General features: G+C 37.9%; 1 protein-coding gene across 8 annotated transcripts in view; it reads right to left on the bottom strand.

Moving 5' to 3' along the window:
* Positions 1–20,833, bottom strand: part of TBCK (TBC1 domain containing kinase) — a 108,531-nt gene that overhangs the window by 74,506 nt on the left and 13,192 nt on the right. For 6 of the 8 annotated variants that reach the window (XM_074589405.1, XM_074589410.1, XM_074589408.1 and 3 more), the window contains 3 exons: positions 3,439–3,553; positions 1,838–1,911; positions 581–722 (listed from right to left, as the gene is read on the bottom strand). In XM_074589405.1, the coding sequence (XP_074445506.1) occupies positions 581–722; positions 1,838–1,911; positions 3,439–3,553 (331 nt within the window). The other 2 variants (XM_074589412.1, XM_074589413.1) reach the window with 1 other exon arrangement.

Genomic DNA, 20,833 nt, shown 5'->3' with positions numbered 1-20,833 from the left:
CGTTACTACCTTTGAATGAAAGAAGTCCAGTTTAACGTATACAAATAATAAAGATTTTCCTGTCATAATTTATTTTAACTTCTAGAGTCAAATAAGCATTTTACAAATAAACCCTTAATTCTGTACAGAAGCTCTTTAAACGCTGGTGATAAGGCAGATTCTCCCTCTTCCTCCTCTCCATGAAACTTTAGTAGTTTCTCATCCTTTCCAAGGAGAATGAAGGCATAACATCTATGGTTATTTCATGCTTAAAAGCACAACGAGACCACCAACAACAACAAAATCTAGAGAGACTTCTTGACTCAGAAGCTATTCCTTGCTAAGAATTTCATCATTCAATCACATCATTGTGGTTCAACAGGCAGCTGCCTTTCATGGTTAACACATACACTCATACCAAGCCAATATGCATCCTACTACTTGAACCACCACCAACATTGTCCAGGTAGGAATGCTAACATATTCTGGTATCTGGACTCGGGTGACGGGCAAAGTGTCATTAGCCCCATACTCAAGAGCAATCAAGTTAATGCAACTATTCCCCAAGAATCACAATCAAGAGAATTATCGTCTTACATACCACACAAAGCTCAAATAATATTATACCAAGAGACCACAGGTCTGATTTAGGGCCAGAAGGCAGAGGCTTCTCACACTGAGTATAATCACTTGATTTGACTATTCCCTGTGCAATTACTTCAGGTGCCAGATACGATGGGTACCTAGAAAGATGCAGTGACGTTAAGTAATATCCTGTCTGCCCAAAAAACTTACATTTCAGTTACAGTAATCAAAATAATTTTGCATTCTGAAAACTAGAATTCATAACAATGCAGATTGTTCTATTTTATTCAGTCAAAATCTACACATTGCAGCAAAGTTTCACCGCAGTTGCAAATTACACAGTGCCTGCCACATAAAAGGGCAAATCTCAATCACTAGCTCTGTCTTTTTGTGAGAGCAAATAACAGCAGCTTTCAAAATAGTATTTCTACATATCTCAAAGAAAACGTATATTGAGGTTCAGCACTAGTACATTAAATAAATGTATCCTAGACCCATATTTGGAGGCGGTGGCAGTACTGCCCTCCGTTGACAGTGTTCCCATCAAATAACTTTTGAATTTGTAAAAAAAGTAACAAAAGGTGTTGAGGACATATTCTACCTGCTACTACATAATTTTAAAATAACATTATTGCTTTGTCTGTCAACAATGCATTATAATACCTAAAAAAAAAAAAAAAAGAAAAATCTGAAATCACCTTTTGAAGGGAAACATCATGACTTCTTTTCGGCAAATCCTTAAGAATCAGCTCAGTATTTCAATTGCTAACAACATGACACCTCAAAACAACAAAAAGTGGCAAGGAAACACAGCAACAAAGCATGTAACTTTGGCTAGACAATAAGATCACTTGAAAATTAATCACAAAACAATAAAGAAACAAGAGGCCTATGGTCATGTGCAATAGCAAAGTACTGATTGTTCTGACTGCTTTTTCCTAAATTTGAAATTAGACTGTACCTCCAGAATCTGAGTCACAGGGAACTACTAGCACTTGAAGGCAAATCTAGGCAGTAAGGACTGACATCATAGTTACAGTAACATGCTTGCATGGTACCCATAATCTGTCTTTCATTAATTTCACCTAGTCAGATGATAACCTCTTCAGTGACATGATCAAAATCTTTTGTGTAAGGGGTGTATGCAACAAATATGAAAACAGGAACCTATAACCTGTGCATCCAACACATTTTTGAAGATGATTCCTCAAAACGTATATTTCCTGAAAACGTACATCCCTGACGTATTTCTATTGTATAGTTACATCCTTACCCTATAGGGAAATCAACATCAACACCTTGAGCAGTCATATGGTAGAGTCCAAATTTAGCCAACTTCACATGTCCCTGACAAGGAAAAAATAAATGATCAAGAGCAGCAAAATCCAACATTGGAAGAATCTGTGTTTAAGTTCAAAAAAATAAGAAATTCAAGTTGCATTAGCTGTCAGAAGGCAGATACCTATAACAAGTCACCCTCTTACATTTCTGTCTATTATGAAGAACTCCACTGCAAGTTAATAAGGTGCTTATTTCTAATGCTTTTGCTTTCCAAGAGCATTAAGTAATTACCCTGTTTGGAACACACAAGAAAATCAGAACTTTGTTAAGTTACAGTATATTTTCAGTAAATTAAAAATGCTTGAATTCTCTACTGAACATTTTTCCTGTTTGAAAATTGTTCAAAATCCTGTTTGAACCCTAAAACTCCCTAAGCACTACCACTATTCCCTCACCTTTTCCATTTACCCAGCCTTGCTCCTCCAGTCCTTCCCATCAACTCATTACTATCTTGCTCTCCTTAAGTGTATCAACACATATTTCAAACAAACAAGTTTTCCAGGTGCTTGCTTTTTTTTCTGTGGAGGCAGAAAGTTAACACCAAAGCAACAAAAAATAGTCATAGAGGTTAAACTGAGGTATTGTTTCTGCTGGATTCTGAATTATACTCAGCCAGCCTGCAGATGGTGCAACAGTGAAGGCTACATCAGCAAAGCTATTCAAAGTGCAAGAGAAAAGTTTAGAAGTTTATGGTCTCCTGGCCCCCTTCTGTTATTTATTGATTTTAGGACTATCTTAAAATCCCAAAGTACTTTTGCTTGTTCAAGTATTATTATTTTTGTTTACAGGTATATAAAAAAAGAGCGTTCCTTCCTTCTTTCCTTCTTCCTCTTTCTTTCTGCCTTCCAAGGGGAGGATCTAGCTACTCTATCTAAACTGAGTAAGAAGAAGGAAAGAGGGGTTATGTAGACAGGCTTAGCTGTCAGTTTAAATGAAGCTACTGCTCTGGGTACAACAGCAGCTATCCATTTCTCTCAGCTTTTATGAGCAGAACCTGTATTCCACACTGCCAACTCAATAGTCTGTGACAACAGAATTGACAGACACTGGAATTTCAATAATTTAACATGAACAAAGAAATATGTTGATATCTTAAAAGTCAAGTATCAGATCACCATGAAACACAGGAAACATTATTAACAGCTAATCCGCCAGGAACAGCTGAAGGTCTTTTAACTAATTACAATGACAACAAGTAGACTTAGACTATAACCTTAAGGAGAAAAGGGTGAAAAAAGTAGTTTGGGATAGAAGACAATGGGAAAAGAGAAAAATAAAATCTGAAATACATTTGAAATTTAGGATAGAGGGGAAAACTGTAGGCTCTTTGGTTTTTATGTGTTGGTTTTTTTTTTTAATTAAAAAAACAAACAACCACCACAACAACCAATGTCTTTCCAGATATGCAATTTTTCCCTATCAGAAGGACTGTGAGTGCCCAGTCTCCGTATATGACATAGCATGCTAACTGTTGGCAGCAAGAGGAAAGAACAAAAATGAAACAGAAACATAGATTTATTCCTGTAATTGTACCTTTCGATCCAAAAGAATATTGCAAGGGGAGAGTGCTCGATGGACCATTCCATGTTTGTTCATATATTGCAAACCTTGCAAAACCTCATATGCTATGCATAAGATCCTTGAAGAACTGCAAAAAACAAACAAATAAACCAAACACATTATACTGAATGGTGCCCTTTTTAAGTTGTAAAACACAGCTATTTCAAAGGCAAGTGAGACATTTACAATTCCAGAACAGTTTAAGGGATCAACACCGAATATGGTAGGATATGCTCAGTGCCATAAACAACTCCTCAATATTGCACAACGAGGTTTCTTCACCCTGAACTGGTCCTTAAAAACATCATAAAATTGTGACAAAGTATAAAATATTATCTGCAATAGAAACTATTAGATATACCTCAACTAATTGGGGGAAAAAAAAATCCCACCCCTTCTTGATTTTTTTGTTCTTCCTAAGTCTGATATTGGTTTTCACGGAAAAGTTCAACTGAACAAAACTTTTTGAAACTCCAATGTTAACTAAAGCTCATCTAGAAGATAGTGTAGAGGCACAGCTAGATCACACCTATAATCTTCCATCATCTCAACATCTAAACCAAGAAAGAAAAGAAAGGGCGGAAAACTTCATTTTCACATTTTGTTTTACAAGCTTAGAAGCATCAACCTAACTGTCTTTAGAAAGAAACAATGAAGTTTACCATCCAAACTGTTTTGACATAACTATGTATTTTGACAAAAGTTATCATTTACTGTAAGAACTGATAGTCCTAAAGAGGAGTTTCTGTGAGCAAGTAAACAGGAAGTTTGTACAGAGACCACCAGTATTAGGCTTCCAAAGCACACCCAAAATAAGAACAAAAGGCACAGATTAACGTCACCCAGAGAGATTCCTTTTAACTTTTTACCCATCTCATTGTCTCATTTCCCGCCCACTCCCCCTCAGAGGACATTTCAGGTCTGTTTGACAACTTTATATCTGTAGACACTGGTTTACAAAACACCCAGAAAACAAAGCATATCTGCTTATAAAGGCCTAACTTTACATCTCCAGTTTTATTATTTCATTGTTAAAGAATAACATCCAATAGTATTCTGGACAAGGCTCACCACCTTCTCTTGCTTATTAAAAGTTTATGCAACAGCAAAATGAGGGGGAACATTACAGACTGGCAAGAGTGACAAGCCAACTAGCTGACTAAACACCAAAATTAATTTATTTATTAAAGCTTTTTTAGCTGCTTTTCATACCTGATGGAATGCCAGAACTTTGTCACAAGAGTAAAAGGCTAGATTTTGACAAAGCCACAATTCCAACAATTTCTGAGACTAGGACAGCACAGAAATACTGAAAAGAGCTGTTTCAATAATAGTCTAAGGCCACCATTATGTTACCTTACATGGAGCTATGCTCTAGACGCTAACCTTTTTCCAAGAAGGAGAGCTCTATACTACTTTACACTAATTGTGAATATACACTTTTAAGTTAAATTTTAAGCACAAAGGGAAGCTACTCTAACATACATCCACACTGCTCTATCTTAGATCATAGCATTTGGAAGTGATTCTCAAGGTCTTAGCAATTCAACCAAAACCACATGGCCAATAACCACAAAAACAAAACAAAACCCCACAACCATCCCGCTCCTCCCTCCCTGGCACTTTTTCTTCCCCATCCCTCCCACCCCCAAGCTATATAATACACCACAGCACCAGGCACCACGAGCTGTGCAGTGGTTTCTCGCAGTCGTTCATGGGCAGACATACAGCTGTGGTAAAAAGTGTACCTTACAAGCCTTCAGCTTCCCTCTATAGCTTTTTGCCCACAACACAAATATTAACAATAATGGTTGCAAAGAAAATTCTCTCTCACACTTTTCGCACAGCTTCGCAAAATGAGACATGAAAAATAAGTGAGAAATCATGCTTCCAGTAAGGAAACAAATGCATGTGAACAATTAGTACATCATGAGGTATTTTAGCCTAAAAAGTATTTCTTTGTATTAAAAATAAAAGTAAATATAACGTGCAATTTTGTGGCTTCTGTGCCTGAGGAGTGCAGTGTGCTCTGGTGGCACTAGGGGGCCTCAGCCACCCATTTATTCTCCCCGTTCTCCTGCAATTCATAAAAATAGAATCCAGGCAAATGCCTGAAAATCCTGCTTTTGGATTCTTTGCTCTTTATGATAAATCCCCCATGGTGTTACAGCGACAAGCAACACATGAATGATAACTATTTTTCATTGCACATTAGTTAGAAGAGGCTTAGCCGAAAAGTAAAATTACTGGAAAGAAAATTGATTCTGTTTCACCTCAAACCAGGACACACAAAATTCTCAGCGTTCTTAAGCTCTTGATGCCACCCTGCTGGGCAGAAGTGTTCAGCCAAGCACCTCACCCTGCAGCTGAAGCATGTACACCACCTCCCCAGGACAGAGGGAACTCTGTATAACAAGCTCTTCATAGTGCTATTGCACATTACCTAGTTCTTACTTCATTTATTAGGTAAAACACACTGTTTGTGGTTATTACCCATGAGATTTGCATTTAATTGCAAAGTGCCCGACAACAATTCTCCTTGCTGTTATCAAGCACAAAAGATCTCTCTGCTTTAAACTCCCCAAGGCCAAATTCAACAGCAGTCCCTTGCCTCACTGGAGATGGCTACCAAGGCTACCCCCTCCCTTCAGGGGGGATCAGCTCTTTCCCAGTTTCTACAGCCACTGTCAACACCGCAAGCATTGCAACGGGGTTCTGCACGTGCATAAGGTGCACTCGTGAAGCTGCTTCCAGGCTTCAGGTTAAGTTGATCTTTAAAAAAACCCCACATACAGGAAAAAACCCCACAGTCTTTAGTGAGGAATACATTCATAATACCCAATATTGGTGGCAACATCTGAGCATATTGAGAAACTTTTCCCCTGATTATCTGGAAGCCTATTTTTTAATATGCTAGCTAGTGTCAAACTATGAGATATCTAGAGGAGTGGAGTAGTTTAGGCACTAGGGCTCTTAAACTGCAGAGGTATCAGCACGCTCCTTTAACAGCAGGTGGAGGAAAAAACCAACAGCAACAGCACTAGAAACAACACAGGAGAAAAGGTGACAAAATGGAAGCACGGCACCATGCAAGTACCAACCATGCTAGAACACTGACCTAAGGAGAGCCGTAATGACAGTGTATGGCATTGAATACCCTGTTCATCACAGCAGCTGATGATCGTGGTTGTGACTTTAAAGTATTGTGAAGCAAATCATTCCATTGCTCAAGGGAAATATGCTAGGAGGCAGTAAGTAAAAGCATGTAAGTGTGAGATGCACTTCAAAAAAAGGCAGATCTGAAGGGGCACTAGTTGTCTTCAGTTTCCTAGCTCTCCTAACAAGATTTGTTTTAAAGTTCTTTTCCTCTCCGCCAAGAGGAGAAAGAGGGAAGAAACAGGACTTTCTCTGCAAAAGGAGCACTTCACAGACAGAAAAGAAAAAAAAAAAAAAAAAAAAAAGGCATGGTCTCTCTACAACTACCCTGACATTTTCAAGGAGCAGGCTTCATTTAAATCCTCAATCTGGATACCAACAAATCTACTCAGCTGTAGCCTACTCAGCTAGGCTTTTGAAAAGGGCTTCTCTTCAAGTGACAGGATTGCACACTGATGTAACAATCAAACTGATTGGATTTAATCATTGCCTGCTTTTTTCCTGGCTTGGAGAAGAAGAAACATTGCCATGAAAAGGGGACATTTTTGTTCCTTCGTTCTAGAAATTAAGAATTAAAAGAACATAAGGATTAAAACCAATACCTGGTTTAGGTCTGTAACTTGAATGTACAGAACCATAGCAAAGGAAGCATGAAGAATAACTGAATTCCTCCCTCAGAAATTCACCTTGTAGGTAAGAAAAAAAAAAACCAAACTCTACAAGTTGATATGAGCAAGTTCAGCCAACAGTACAAAACCAGCATGGTTCAGAGAAGCATGTGCATAGCATTTGTGGGTGGAGAGAGAAGAGGACTTAAAAACCCACAAAAATGAGGATTGTTTTATTACCTCCAGAATTTGTCAGACCAAAAGCTATACCAGACAAATGACTAATTTCCACACTGTAATAGTACACAGGTGGCTGCATTGTGTCCTTCACAAAAAACATTAACTTTTCTACTTAGCAGTCAGCCTGATCTCCAACCTGTTGCATTCTTACTGTTAAGGACACAAAGCCATTTTCTGGAAGTTTACTTCAGGAATAATGAACCTAACCTGTCAGGAAACAGATGTTTTAGCAGAGTTTCCATGTCTTGTGGTGCTGCAGACCTACTGATGAAATAATCTGATTGCTTAGGACACTTTTGTCACTTTTTGGATTCATACAGAGGAGAAAAAAAAAGGAAAAGATTCTTCTTAGCTTGCCCACTATAATCTTCCATCTGACTGAGAACAGCTTCTGGGCTAGGGTGAAGGGGAAAAGTTATACTAGAAAAAATTGGCATATTGAGAGTCTTACCTGTCTTCAAAAGGATCACATACTAACAAACAGGGTGAGAGGGAAAGAGGGTTTTATCAGGAACTAACTAAAGACAATAAGCCCCTAAACCAGTTAGTGGAATGGAGAGCTAAGACTGAGTGTACTCACCCAGTAGTGACAGAGCAGTACCTGGGAACAAACATCTAGGGAGAATTGCCCAAGCCATGGGTCAACATAAACATAAGATCAAACAAAAAAGGAAACACATGTAGAAATCAGAAAGTTTGTGACAGAAAGGTGGGATTCTGAATTGTTGGGGGGGGGGGAACCAACCAAACAAAACTACCCCACACAAACAAAACAAAAATATGTATTATTCAGTTTGAATGGTTATTTATAACTTATTATTGGTGATTGAGAACAATAATGTAGCTGCCTGTAGAAGCAGAAAGCTGGACTCCAAGATAGGATGCTCTAGGAACAAACAATACTCTGCAACTGATTACTTCCCTTTTAGGTAAAATTTCTCATCTTCCTAACCCTACAAATGGTCGTACTAGCTCAGACCAAAAACTATTTGAGACCACTATCCTGTTTCCAAAAATTATGACAAGCAAACACCCAAGAGAGAGGGAATACAGAGCAACCATATATGATATCCATGCTCACAGAATATCACCCATGAGTTACTGTGGAAATGCACAGACACTGAATATTCTGTTGGTAAGATCTCCTTGCTGTCTGTTTTTTCATGAGGTTCTCTTCATGGTGCTCTGTTGCTCTAACTTCCAGAAAGCCAATTTTAAATTTCAGCGTCAAGGAAAGAAAACAATTGCCTAACTCCAGAGTGGGAAAAGTGATTTTGGAAAAATGCATTTGACAGCCAGCAGCCGTAGTCCCTGCATATACCAGAGATTGCTGAAAGGAAAATAAAAACTACTTGATGCATGACATCTTGAATACTTAAGAACAAGAGGAATGCAGATCATACAGTTGGAAATCAAAAATGGGTGGGTAAAGAGACTTGACCTATTAAACTGTTGGAATAAAAGAATTCCAACATGAGAAAAGAAACAATGAAAAGAAAAGGTAAAATTTCAGCATTTATGTTAGTATCCTGGAAGTTACAGGTTCACGCAGATTTCTTTTCCTCCAGTTTAAAGGAAAATTAATGCTAATCTGAACATGAATTCAGTGTATTCATCACATCACAGAAGTGCATTCATGGCATTAACTGGAAATGCATCTTCTCCATCCTTTTTTGGTGCTGCAATAAAATAGTTTCACATGATGGAGTAACTGGGTATGTCAAAAGATCTTCCTGCCTGCTTACTGTCTCCAGTCCTACCTTCTCCTAGACAAAGCAGTCTCCCCTTTTGATGACTTTGATCCAGGCGGCTGTAGCTATTACAGTGTAGTTAACCAGAACACAAAGATGTACCTGGACAGCAGTACAGGAGCAAAGATAACTGGGGCTGGAAGCAAAGTGGAGGCAGCAGCAATATCTTGGAGACAGGAGAAATATTTCTGCTTGTTACAAATGCATTTGTAGTATTTTTTAATTGGTTATGGCCAGCTGTGTATTTCACTTTTTTATGCTATTGTAACAGTCAACATTGAGTACCTAATCCATTTTGTAAAAGGAAGAAAGCTGTGCCTGGATAGTACTGAAAGTGCAATCAACACTTAATGGACTATTTTGAGTAAGAGCGTTTCATCTAGTGAAATGAACAGAGGTCCCACTGGAATTTGAAGCAACACAGGACTGGCACCAGAAAGCAAGCCTCATCACCTGCTTAACTGTAGAGAACCCCCTATTTCTTGTACTAACTAGAGACATATGTGGATTAGTGTTAAGTAATGCTTCTTCAATGCAGTGGCAACTCAAGGCAAGAGAAAATTGATAACAAGAACTAGAACTATTTTGACTTTCCTCAGGAAGGCAGAGCAAGACCAAATGGGATAAGATTATGCTGATGATACCATGTTCCAGAGTTCCTCTTTCCTCAGACTTACAACTCATGGGTACGTACACAGAAATGCATGCTTAAAGAAGTCCTTTATCAAATATGTGTGTCTTGTTTTAACATTGTATTACTGCTGTAAACAAGTAAACTCTAGAGGAAGAGAATCTCAGCAACCAGGAGTCTTAAGAAGCTTATGGCACTGATACACAGGAGCAAAAACATGGGTTCCTCTTCCAAAGAGGAGTGTCAGACAGGGTCTGCCCTGAGGAAGCACACCAGAGCAACACAAACCACCAATGTCATCAATCACTACCCCAGAACTTGTGAAACTAACATGCATTTGGAATCCAGGAAGGAGATTCATCACAAAAAATTGTGTCTGTTCAAAGTGGAACGGAACCAGGTTGTGAACAGATGTAATGTTTCTGAACTCATAAAAGTGACAATATTTCAATACAAGCAAAACTATAAAACAAAGAAAATGACATTTGCAGTTAGTTCCATTACCACCAACAATGTGGACAGACTGCTTAGGAGTGGTGTGGCCAAGTGGTTACAGCAAAGGATAACGTTTGGGTATAATCCCAGCTGAGACAATCACTACACTGACCTCAAGAAAGCCATCTGACCTCCTTATGCCTCAATCAACCAGCTGGAAAACTGGATAAAAAGCAGGACTGGGTTGAAAAACAGATGTGCAGATAAATTGGGTCTTCCCGGGTAAATAAATTACAAAATACCCTATACAGAACATAACGCGTTTGATGCAGGTGGGAATGGTTTATTTAGCACTTTATTATGTGTTTGATTAAAAAATGGCACTAGGGACCGAGATTGTAAACACTGCCAATTTACTTGGAAATGCATTCACATTATCAGAATGAAATGAACTGGAAGGGAATGCAACAAGCAGAGAATAAATGACAAAAAAAAAAATATGAATTTACAGGCAGAGTCCTCAGGAAGTCTCTAACCTATGCACAGAGGTATTTCACACAGGATATCTTCAACAAATTCATATTGCTCATCTGAGGAAACTCAAAAAGTCTATTCATTCCATTTTTAAAGTTCTAAGCTGCAAGCATGAATGACTTTAAAAGCAACACAAATGATGTTACATTTTTATGAAGGTCTCAACTCGTAATGTACAATAAAAAAAGTCCATAAAACAATGGATGAAGGCACAGATAAAGAACAACTTCATATATAGAGCAGATTGCACACAAAGATTTTTAATAGACAGGTGATTTTTCAGATCATTATCACTCTGAATGATTTAAGCGTATCTGCTCCTCATAAAGCAAAAATTTTAAAACATTGCACCTTGAACTCCTTTAAGACACCCAGCATTCATCCCATAAAACAGGGCAGCAAATGAACAAAGTCCTTTTGAAAAAGTAAGCCCACCTTAAAAAGCACCATCTTAATGAAACCTCTGGTGCCATCTGGTTTAATGCACAGAAGGGGGAAGACACATCCACATTCCCACTTTTTGATCTTGCCACTGATTAACTTCTGTGAATTCATGTTTTGCATCCTAGCCTCAGCTGGCTCATATGTAAAAGGTATAATAATGATACTTTTCATTGGACCAAAAAGTGCAATGAAATAAACAAAATTTCTACCATCACACATAAAGACTAGGTAAAGTAGCCCTCATTTAAAACCAGATCACAGACTCCACATTCTTACTACAGACTATACATTCTCAGATAACTAACATAATAGAACTAGATGCACAGGTGACAACAGGAGAACAAGAGCTAACATGATGAAACCTAAGAGAATGACCTCAAAATATACAATAAAGAACCTAACTTCAATAGCATTATATACGTGTATCATGTATCACATTGCCAACATTTCATTAAAGGAAATAACACATCTCACATGCTCCTCTCCTCCAAAAGGAGGGAACTGGTAAAATGTAGGAGTAGACTTAAGATCAATTGAAGTCAGATATCCAAAAATCTTTATTTTGTTTTCTTTTGGACTTCACCTGAACAAATACATGCACCTTTAAAAGGCCACACATTTTATGATCAACAGACTCAGGAAACCAATCAGACAACATATAAAAAGCAAATAAGGGAATTAACTGCAGCTAGGATACTCTTCCTTTTTCTAATAAGAAGCACCAAATCAGATCTTCAGCTGCTCGAGGGTTTCTTGTTAAGTTAGTTCCAGACCAGGCATCAAATCCCATGCTCTAGGCAAGGGCTACCATTCCTTTGTATCTGAATGCGCCAGCATCTAAATTTCTAGGCATAAGGTATGTTAAGTTTCAGCTCTCTAAAGCGTAGACGCCTTGACATTTGTCTATTAAACATTCACTATGCAGTAAATGGTATGAGTAGCAGTATTACCAGAGCCTTAAACCACACAATCATTGAAGGAAAGGTGACTTCTGAAGATACCTGATGAATGGTCACATAGTGGGCAGTGCCTATTTCCTTACCTTCCTCCATGTTGAAGTAAATAATGTATCTGAAAGAGAACTGCTGTTTGCATGCAGAATGCCAACTGGCAACTACAGATCAGTGTCTGCCCATACCCTATGCTTTTGAAGACACCCACGTTCATAAAAAGTCTGAAAGTGGCTTTTGTAGCAAGCAAACTTTGCTTGCTTCCCAAATTCTGCCCTGTCACAATTCCTGCATACTAACAATCTTTTCAGACTTAAACACCTAATATTACCTGTTAAATAGAAAATAGATGAGAGAAAAAGTATAGACGTAGCAAAGATCATGTCTAAATTATCTCAGTCTGGAGAGCTGAGGCTAAAACAAAATAATGGGTTTGGATTTTTCACCATCATCTTTGTTATGAAAACAAAACCAACAACTTCATACCATGGGAACCATTAGAAAAGGTAGATGCCTGATTCAAAATGACTAATAAATAAATAAATAATAAAAAAAGAAGCCACCAGGTCTACACATTCATGAGGCTGCTAATTTTAAAGTATATTAAAGTATACTAATTTTAAAGTATAAGTGTTGACCTAATGTCAATTATGGCAATACTATTTTGGCCTCAAGCATGTTTAAAATGCTCTTTCAAGAGGAAGAGCAGAATAAAATCATTTTTTATAGTTACCACAATCACTCGGTATTAAGGTTTTAATACGTATGATTTCCACTGATATCTTTAATAATTGTTGAATCCACATCAAGAAACAAAAAGTGTTTAATGGCCAGGCATTCATTTCTAGTTGAATTAAAAGAGGTACCAGAAATTATAGTAATTAACCAAACCTGCCCATCCTGTGTTGTTAGTCCACCCAATGAATATCCAAAAGTTACTGAAAGCTTTCAATTCTACACTTAAAATAGACGCTACCATGTGCTTGTTCAGCAGCAATTCTGTAAAGTCATCAAGTTTCAGTACTATTCACATCAGTCACTCAAAATTACTGCTTTTCAAAGGTTTTCTGACAGGATTCTGCTGATTAATTTCATCACTGCTTTTCTGCCTCTTCCCATTAAGAAAAGAGGTAATATTGCAGAGTTTACTAGTAGGGTCTTTGCCAGGAAAAAAGGGAAGCAGGGTGGGTGGGAGCACTATTACCAGAACTGTCTTACTGTGCCACAGTTAACTTAGTGCAGCTTCCTTCTATACACCAAAGTCAGAAGGAAAATGTTTTGTTAATCAAAGGCACAGCCATGTACGTATCGGTGGGCCACCTTAGACTGTACCTTTGAAGCACTGCCTTAATAAAACAAATGCTTGAGGTACGTTATTTTCAGACACTAAAGTAAATTTGTCTCTTTTCACCCTGAACCACTATACCATTCAGGCTCAGCTCAAGAGGATGAGAGAAGATTCTTCTCCTGCCACCGCTGTCTTTACCCAGACAGAACTCAAGCCTCAAACTGGAAGCTGTAATCTTATATCCCACTTTATAAAGATACCTGTGATTTTACTATGGCTGAGGATTCTCTGCTACAAAGATCAGTGTCACAGCAAGATTTCTTCAGAAACAAACACCAAGACAGCAACATTTTGAAGTTTTCATTCTGACAACGAGTGGGTCATAATCTACATTTGCTCTTACAAAAAAACTCTGCAACCATGTCATTACAAGACAGGTAATGGTCTTGTCATACTTTCAACTGCAAGCAGAGGAATTATTTTGAGATATTATTACTAAGAAGCAGCTTTCTAAGAAAACTTAGAGTGACATTATTCTCAAGAATAAAAAATTAAAAGATATTTCACGTGGAAACAATGCCTTTGGTTGAATCTTTCAGTAGGGACTTTCATTCCTATATTATATAGTTCTTGGCTTATAGCAAATGTGTGCATTGAAAGAAATGAACTGGGGAATATCCACAAAATTCCAGGTCTACTTTAAGCATTCTTTATGAAAAAATTAATCAATTTTTTCCTTAAGCCAATTTTTTTGTGTATTAGCTTCTATATTTACAAGAACATGCATATGCACAGCTTACACAGAAGACTGTAATAGGGGTTTTACAGTGCTAAACATTTCACCATAAAGAAAAGCAAATCCAGTGTTTTATTACTTTTGCAAATGCTGCACTGACAAAACAGCTGAAGTTGGCTTGTACCATTTGTTTATTATCTTTGATAAAATTACAAGAGCAGATGAAAAATGAAATTTCAGAAATCTCTCTATTAGAAAACCAATATAAGGTTTTCTGCTGAGGATTTGATGGAAATTTTGCATAGAAAGGCACCAAATGGCTAGGCATAGCCTAAGTATAGGAAAGAAACATGTCTCCAATGCTCATCTCATTTTTCATCATCATCGTATGAAGTCTGCAGATGTCTGATGATCAAAGTGTCTGAAGAGTAAAAATAAGTAAATAAATAAAAAACCCAAAACAACCCTAGATGCCTAGATTTCCTTTAGCAAGTTTTAAACCTGAATGACTTCTTTTGGAGACTACAAAATATTACTAAGAGCAGACAGGAAAGAATTCACACGTCTGCCTTTATATTTTATCATAAACTTGCACAAACTTCAGTTATGTCTAGAAGCCAAACATAAATTAATCACAGAGCAAGCAGGTACTGCACAACCCAGTGTTTTCCTTATCTTTGAACGTCTCCCAGCTTTGACAGATGTGCCACTCTTCACTATGCTGGAAGGGAACAGAACAGAGGAACTCGTAGAAATCCAGCTTTCGTACTCAAGACACCCAAAGGAAGGGGCTCCCGACCATTAAAGTACTGCCTGAATTCAAAGATCATGATAATGATAATTACCGTGTAATGTGGTTAAGAAAAGGTTAGTACCAATGGGATTCTCAACACCATGTCTTCTGCTCCTGACTAAATCCAACATTTTTTCCCTTTGTTTGAGGATTAAAAAAAAAAAAAAGAGTCCAAAATCATTCTCCAGCAGACAGAAAACTAAAAGAATTCTTAAAACATTCACACCATGAAAAAAAGAAAGCTCCCCTTCTTCAAAGACCTAAAAGCTGAAGAACTGAGCTCCCTTTTACGAATTTAGCTTCTCTGAGCATAACAGTCTTCTTGCGCACATAATTTAGTGCAAGCAGCAGCCAAGGAATAATCTCCTGCAGAGATTAAAGATGATCTCGTGACTGTTGTGCAAGAATCTTCAGGTGGGGAGAAGGAAGTTTGCATTGGAAGTAGGCATTATCATTCTCTTTAAAAAAAAACCCAACCAAACAAAAAAGTTTTCTATGGTAGCTAATGGTCAAGAAAATAACACAAGAACAAGCATTCAGAATTTTAGGAACTTGCATGAAGGCTATAAATGTTATGCCATCTCCCTGTAGTAGCTCAGAAAATGAAAGTGAGCAACCTCACAGGTACTATATTTAAAACTAAAGAGTACATAGCAATTACTGAAGACATACAGAGAAAAATAATTATTTTTTCCCCCCAAGAAGTAACGCAAACTCATACAAGAACCAATTATCCTCATCTACTTTCAGCATCTTACTTGTAAGTAAACCAAGAACTATGCCCCACAACTTCTACCTTCCCTTGTTTCACTCTGCACTGAAACACATTAAGTATTCCATCTTTGAAAATTAATTATATATGTCAAGAATTCTAAGCAACTAAGGCAAAAAGAGAAGAGACTTGACTCTACTTACAGGTTACTTTGATAATCAGCAAAAGGGATACATAAGCTACTTACGTAGAGCCAGCTCAGCTTTTCTGCAGCTTATGCAAAACCGAGCTTTAAGTTAAACAAATGAGAACAGCAACCTTCAGTTTTATGTCTGCAGCAGAGAGCTCAAGGCAACTTAAGGAGTTCTACATTTAGACTTGAGTTTGTACTTTTAAAGTATACTCTCCTGATCAGCCTCTCCAGCCACGCTTGACTCAGGGTGGTTTCAGAGCACACAAACTGGATTCCTTTTAGATGAACCAGAAGGCAGAATCCAGAACCTGCCTACTGTCCTGCAGCTGCTAGTGGGCATTTGGTCCAGAGCAGACTGGAGCTATATGGAATCAGCACCCCTAAAAGATGTATAGCACACTTTGCTCTACACATCTGTTCCTACTGGATCACATTACTTGCTAATAAAGAGATAGTCTGAGAAAGGTCCCTTTCCTTAGTACGGTTCATTCAAGGCTTTTTTACCTCATGTTGTACCGTGGTAACCTATGCTTCTGGTTTCCACAAAGACGCTCTAGCACTGTGGGCCAAGGGGAGTACAGCCAGCCTACAGGCCAACCCTACGACCAAGCCAGCTGGCAACCTCAGCCAGCATTTCCTGTATGAACTCCTACCCGCAGCACCAGGAGAGCACAGGCAGGGGCAAAAATCTGAGCTGCAGATGTCCACAGCTTCTTCCACTGCAGCCAGGGAGACAGGTTAGCCTGTCAGGGTGGAGGACTCTTGCCGTACTGCAACTGAGGGCCAGGTATTGAGCAGACATTTTAAGATCATAGGGGTGCTTTCTGACATTACCTTAAATGGACAACTGCATATTTTACTTTATTTTTAAGGAAGATTTATATCTGTGGCTTGAGAAGAAGAGTTTTTCTTAACGTTATCCATGTTGACTTTCTCCTTCCCATTGCAACAGAAGCGATGGGTCCCTAACTTCATTATAAAAGGAGATGGATTCTCTCATTCTTTCTGTGGTGCCCCAGGTGGATAAGAAAAATCTCATTAAGAATCTCATTAATGAAAACTTGTAAAAGGAAAGCTGGAAATGAAGTGTAGTTACTAATGCAGTTAACATTATTGCAGCTGTGTGGCAGTATGACCTGAACTGACAGCTCTAGAAACCATGACTAGCTAACAATAAAGAATGCTGTCCTTGCAGCCAGCCAGGACTGATTTTTTTGTTATTCATTTCTGCAGTTCTGTGAAGCACTGCTAGTTAAAAAAAAAAAAAAAAAAAAAAAAAAAAAAAAAAGGAGCAGGGTAAGCCTGTTGTCTACTTCTCGATAGAGTAGCTGCAGATCTAACACACTAGAAGGTAATTAACTTTTTAAAACATAAATTACATTAAAAAAGGAAAGTCATTTCAAGGAAACAAATATAACCACTAACTCCAGTAAGTACAGATATCAGTACGAATGATAACTGAGAACGCTTTCTTTTTATACATGTTACTGGAGAGCGGGAAAAACACCTAGAACTTTGTAAAACCACACTAAACCAATCTCTTTAAAAAATTCTCAACCTTTGAGAGAAAGACTGCACTTCAGGCATCTCTGCATGAGAGGATTAAGCATTACCAACAAGCCACATTGCTAATTAACCCCCGACCTAGCCCCCACTTTATAAAGGTGCAACAGAATTTTTAAAGCTATGGACAAAAATTGCAACAATGCACAGCTCTTCTAAACCCAGACATTTCCTGTAAATTAGTAGACTTTACAACAGGGTTCTTTTAGCAAACAATTTAGCTATACCATACTTCAAAAAAAATAAAAATCTAAATATCTAAGGTTAAAAGCCATAGCTAGGTATGCTTTAGTAGTTAGCTCAAAATATCAGGATCCCTATATCAATGGTACAGATGCTACTCAAAAGTGAAACAGAACGGAAAGTTCCAAGAGAAGAACAGTCTGCAAATGCAGGTGATCAAAGGGACTTTACAACTAGGCCAATAAGCAACGGTGCTGTTAGGAATTTCATAGCTAACAACTAATATTCCAAAAGGCATTAGGAGTGCATCACTTTGATCTATATCCCAGTACGCATCATCACAACAGGCAGGAAACACCTATCTAGAGAGGTAACAATAAACTTAAGCGTACCCAAAGCAGATGCCTGTGACTATAAATTTAAATGTATTAATCAGCATATAATTAATATTAAATTTCCTTGAAAGCGATATGAGAAATACAATCACCAAAGGGGCAATAAGAGATGGATATAGTTGCATATAGGAGAAATCCACGCAACAAAAGTTGCCAGACAAAAGGACAAGAGAGTCACAGCAGACAGTAAATATGCAGGGCATACTCCCAAATACACAAGAAGGGTTACTGGGTGTACAGAAGACCACACCTTGCAAGGGCTGGAGAGTGGTGGTAACAAAAATATCAGGCATAAGATAATAGTAGAAGAAAGACCAGTCCACATCACTTCTTGTTTCACTCAGGTCTCCAGCCTGATTACCTTGACTTCCAAGAACCACCAAGCGACGTAGTTACCACTGTTAACTGTACAGCATCAGCTCCATGGTACTGTATACTCACAGCTAATTTACAATACGTGTTAAAGACTAACAGTTTTGTGTACACAGTAATGATTAATAACATGTGTGACTTAACCTTTAGCAAGATGTGTGTTGTTAATGAATGAAATTTAACAGTTTTAAACTTTAAAACTAGCCTGATCTGCCAGCCTTCTAAACACTCCTACCACAGCAATCTCCAATTCCCTGGTATCTCTCTAGCTGTAAAGACACACACAAGTCTTTATACATTCAATCCCAATACAAGTTCCTTCTGTCTGCAGATGTATCTGTCCATCTGAGGGTCCTGTTGGTTCAGAAGCCAAGCAATTCTGTTGACTTTGTGCTGTGTTCATGATCCAGTGCCCACAAAATTGCAGGGCAGTGAAAAAGGGGCTATACGATGTTTCCCATAACATTATGTTCTGTAAACGTACAATTTCAAGTCTAGCCCATCACCGATGTAGAGATGGTATGGGACTAATGCAGCTTCTAGACAGGAAAGCAGTTGGCTCGGAGTGAAGACACAACTCTGGGTCTATTTGCTCTGTAAAACAGAGGAGCTTAAACTTAAGGAGGGAACATCCATGTGCACAGAAAAAGTGATCTCAAACCACAATGACGTTAAAGATATTTGTAAGCATATCAATGCATCTAAATAAACCAGCTGTCTGATTCCTAATTAGCAACAAATGGTCCCCTGAAGACATTGCTCCAAAAAAGCAAGAACTTGCAGTTTAAAAATATAATCTCTTTCTAGAAGTATGCACTGTATAGCAAGTATAATGCGTGTTAGTTCTTCCCTTTTTTCCTTCCTAAAAGCAGGATGAAGTGTCAAACGCTATATTAAGTTGGAATAACCATATACTAACCACATCTTGCTCTCACAAGTCTACAGGCAATTTTTATTCTAAACGCAACTATCATAAATCAACATTAAGATTAATGATGTGGCTTAAATCCAGTAAGATTTGCACAGTACAAATTTGACATTTGGTTTTCCAGACATTAGCTCATTAGTAGTAGTTTGCTCATTCATGCAAAATGGAATTTTAACACTGAACCTTACACAGCTCCTTGCAGAAATATCTCTGCAGGATTAAGCCACCCTCCTGCTGAGGACGGTGTTTGGTCTGTTTGAGAGAAACTCAACATCCTCTTTCACTAGATACTGGAGACTCAAAATTCTCCACTACTTTTGTTCTCAATTAACTCAGCATAACTCATCTTCAGCTCAAGATCTTTAATATTGCTTTTAGCACGGAAATCTGTATGAAGTGTCTACAAGCAACTACAGAAGCAGCATAGCAGAGCAAAAGGTCGAAATATAATTAGGCACTTCTTCCACATCTACAGCCTTTATGTTGTATACAGCCATCATAGCTACTTTTTAATAGCAAGAAGAAGAGATTATTATAATCTCAAGGAGTTGGATACTTCTGTTTTCTTTTTTCCTGGAAGACAGGAAAATAAGAAACAAGCATGCACTCGCTGTTACGTTTCACATGTAAGGGAGACACGGACACATGATCTGTGATGCCTTTGTGCTGCCCTCAAACATTGCAGCCAACTATACAAGCAAAGAATTTGGCTTCATACCAAAAAAAGGTCACTCAGACATCAAGAGCAATAATGTTCAGCTCAACCACCTCATGAAAGCTATACTCCTTTTCCATTCCAAACAGTTGTTTTCTCATTGTAAGGGGAAAGGCAGTCACAGGAGACAACCTATGCTAAAAGGAATGCTACAGAAAGATTTGCAGTCAGACTAAAAATTACTTACAGAAGTAAAAAAATACCCCTGTATGAAGAAAAGCATCACTGGTCAATATATAAACAAGTCTGGACTAATGGCTAATGTTTCATCATAGCTTTGGAAATAAAGCATTGGCAAGAAACTAAAGGAAAACTCCACAGACACTAAATGCCCAAACTATAGACTCTCATACATGCTTAGGAAAAAAATAATTATAAATTTGTTTATTAATGCTACTTCATTTTACGACTTCATCATTTATCCTTGCTAAATGCAGCCTTATTATGACATATGGATTTCTCATGTGAAATTCCAACACAGACTTGATTCAAAGCAGAATACACTCAGCCCTTGAAGTTCTGCTCATATGCAGCTCTTCAAGTCAAATCATGTAAAACCTTCAGCCTTTTGATGACTTGCACCTGTCTTACAATATTTTTGAAGAATCCCTGGCTACTCAGAAATTGCTTTTTCCCCTGTCTAATAACCTCTTCTGTAATGTAGTTTCACTTCAAGTTTGCCAAAAGCACATTAACAGCAAGGATGGCATAAGGAAATCTAATCCAATCAATGAGCAGACA

This window comes from Larus michahellis, chromosome 5 (assembly GCF_964199755.1).
Source record: "Larus michahellis chromosome 5, bLarMic1.1, whole genome shotgun sequence".
Classification (NCBI taxonomy): Eukaryota; Metazoa; Chordata; class Aves; order Charadriiformes; family Laridae; genus Larus; species Larus michahellis.
Note: the sequence above shows the minus strand (reverse complement) of the source record. Positions and strands in the feature narration are given on the sequence as shown.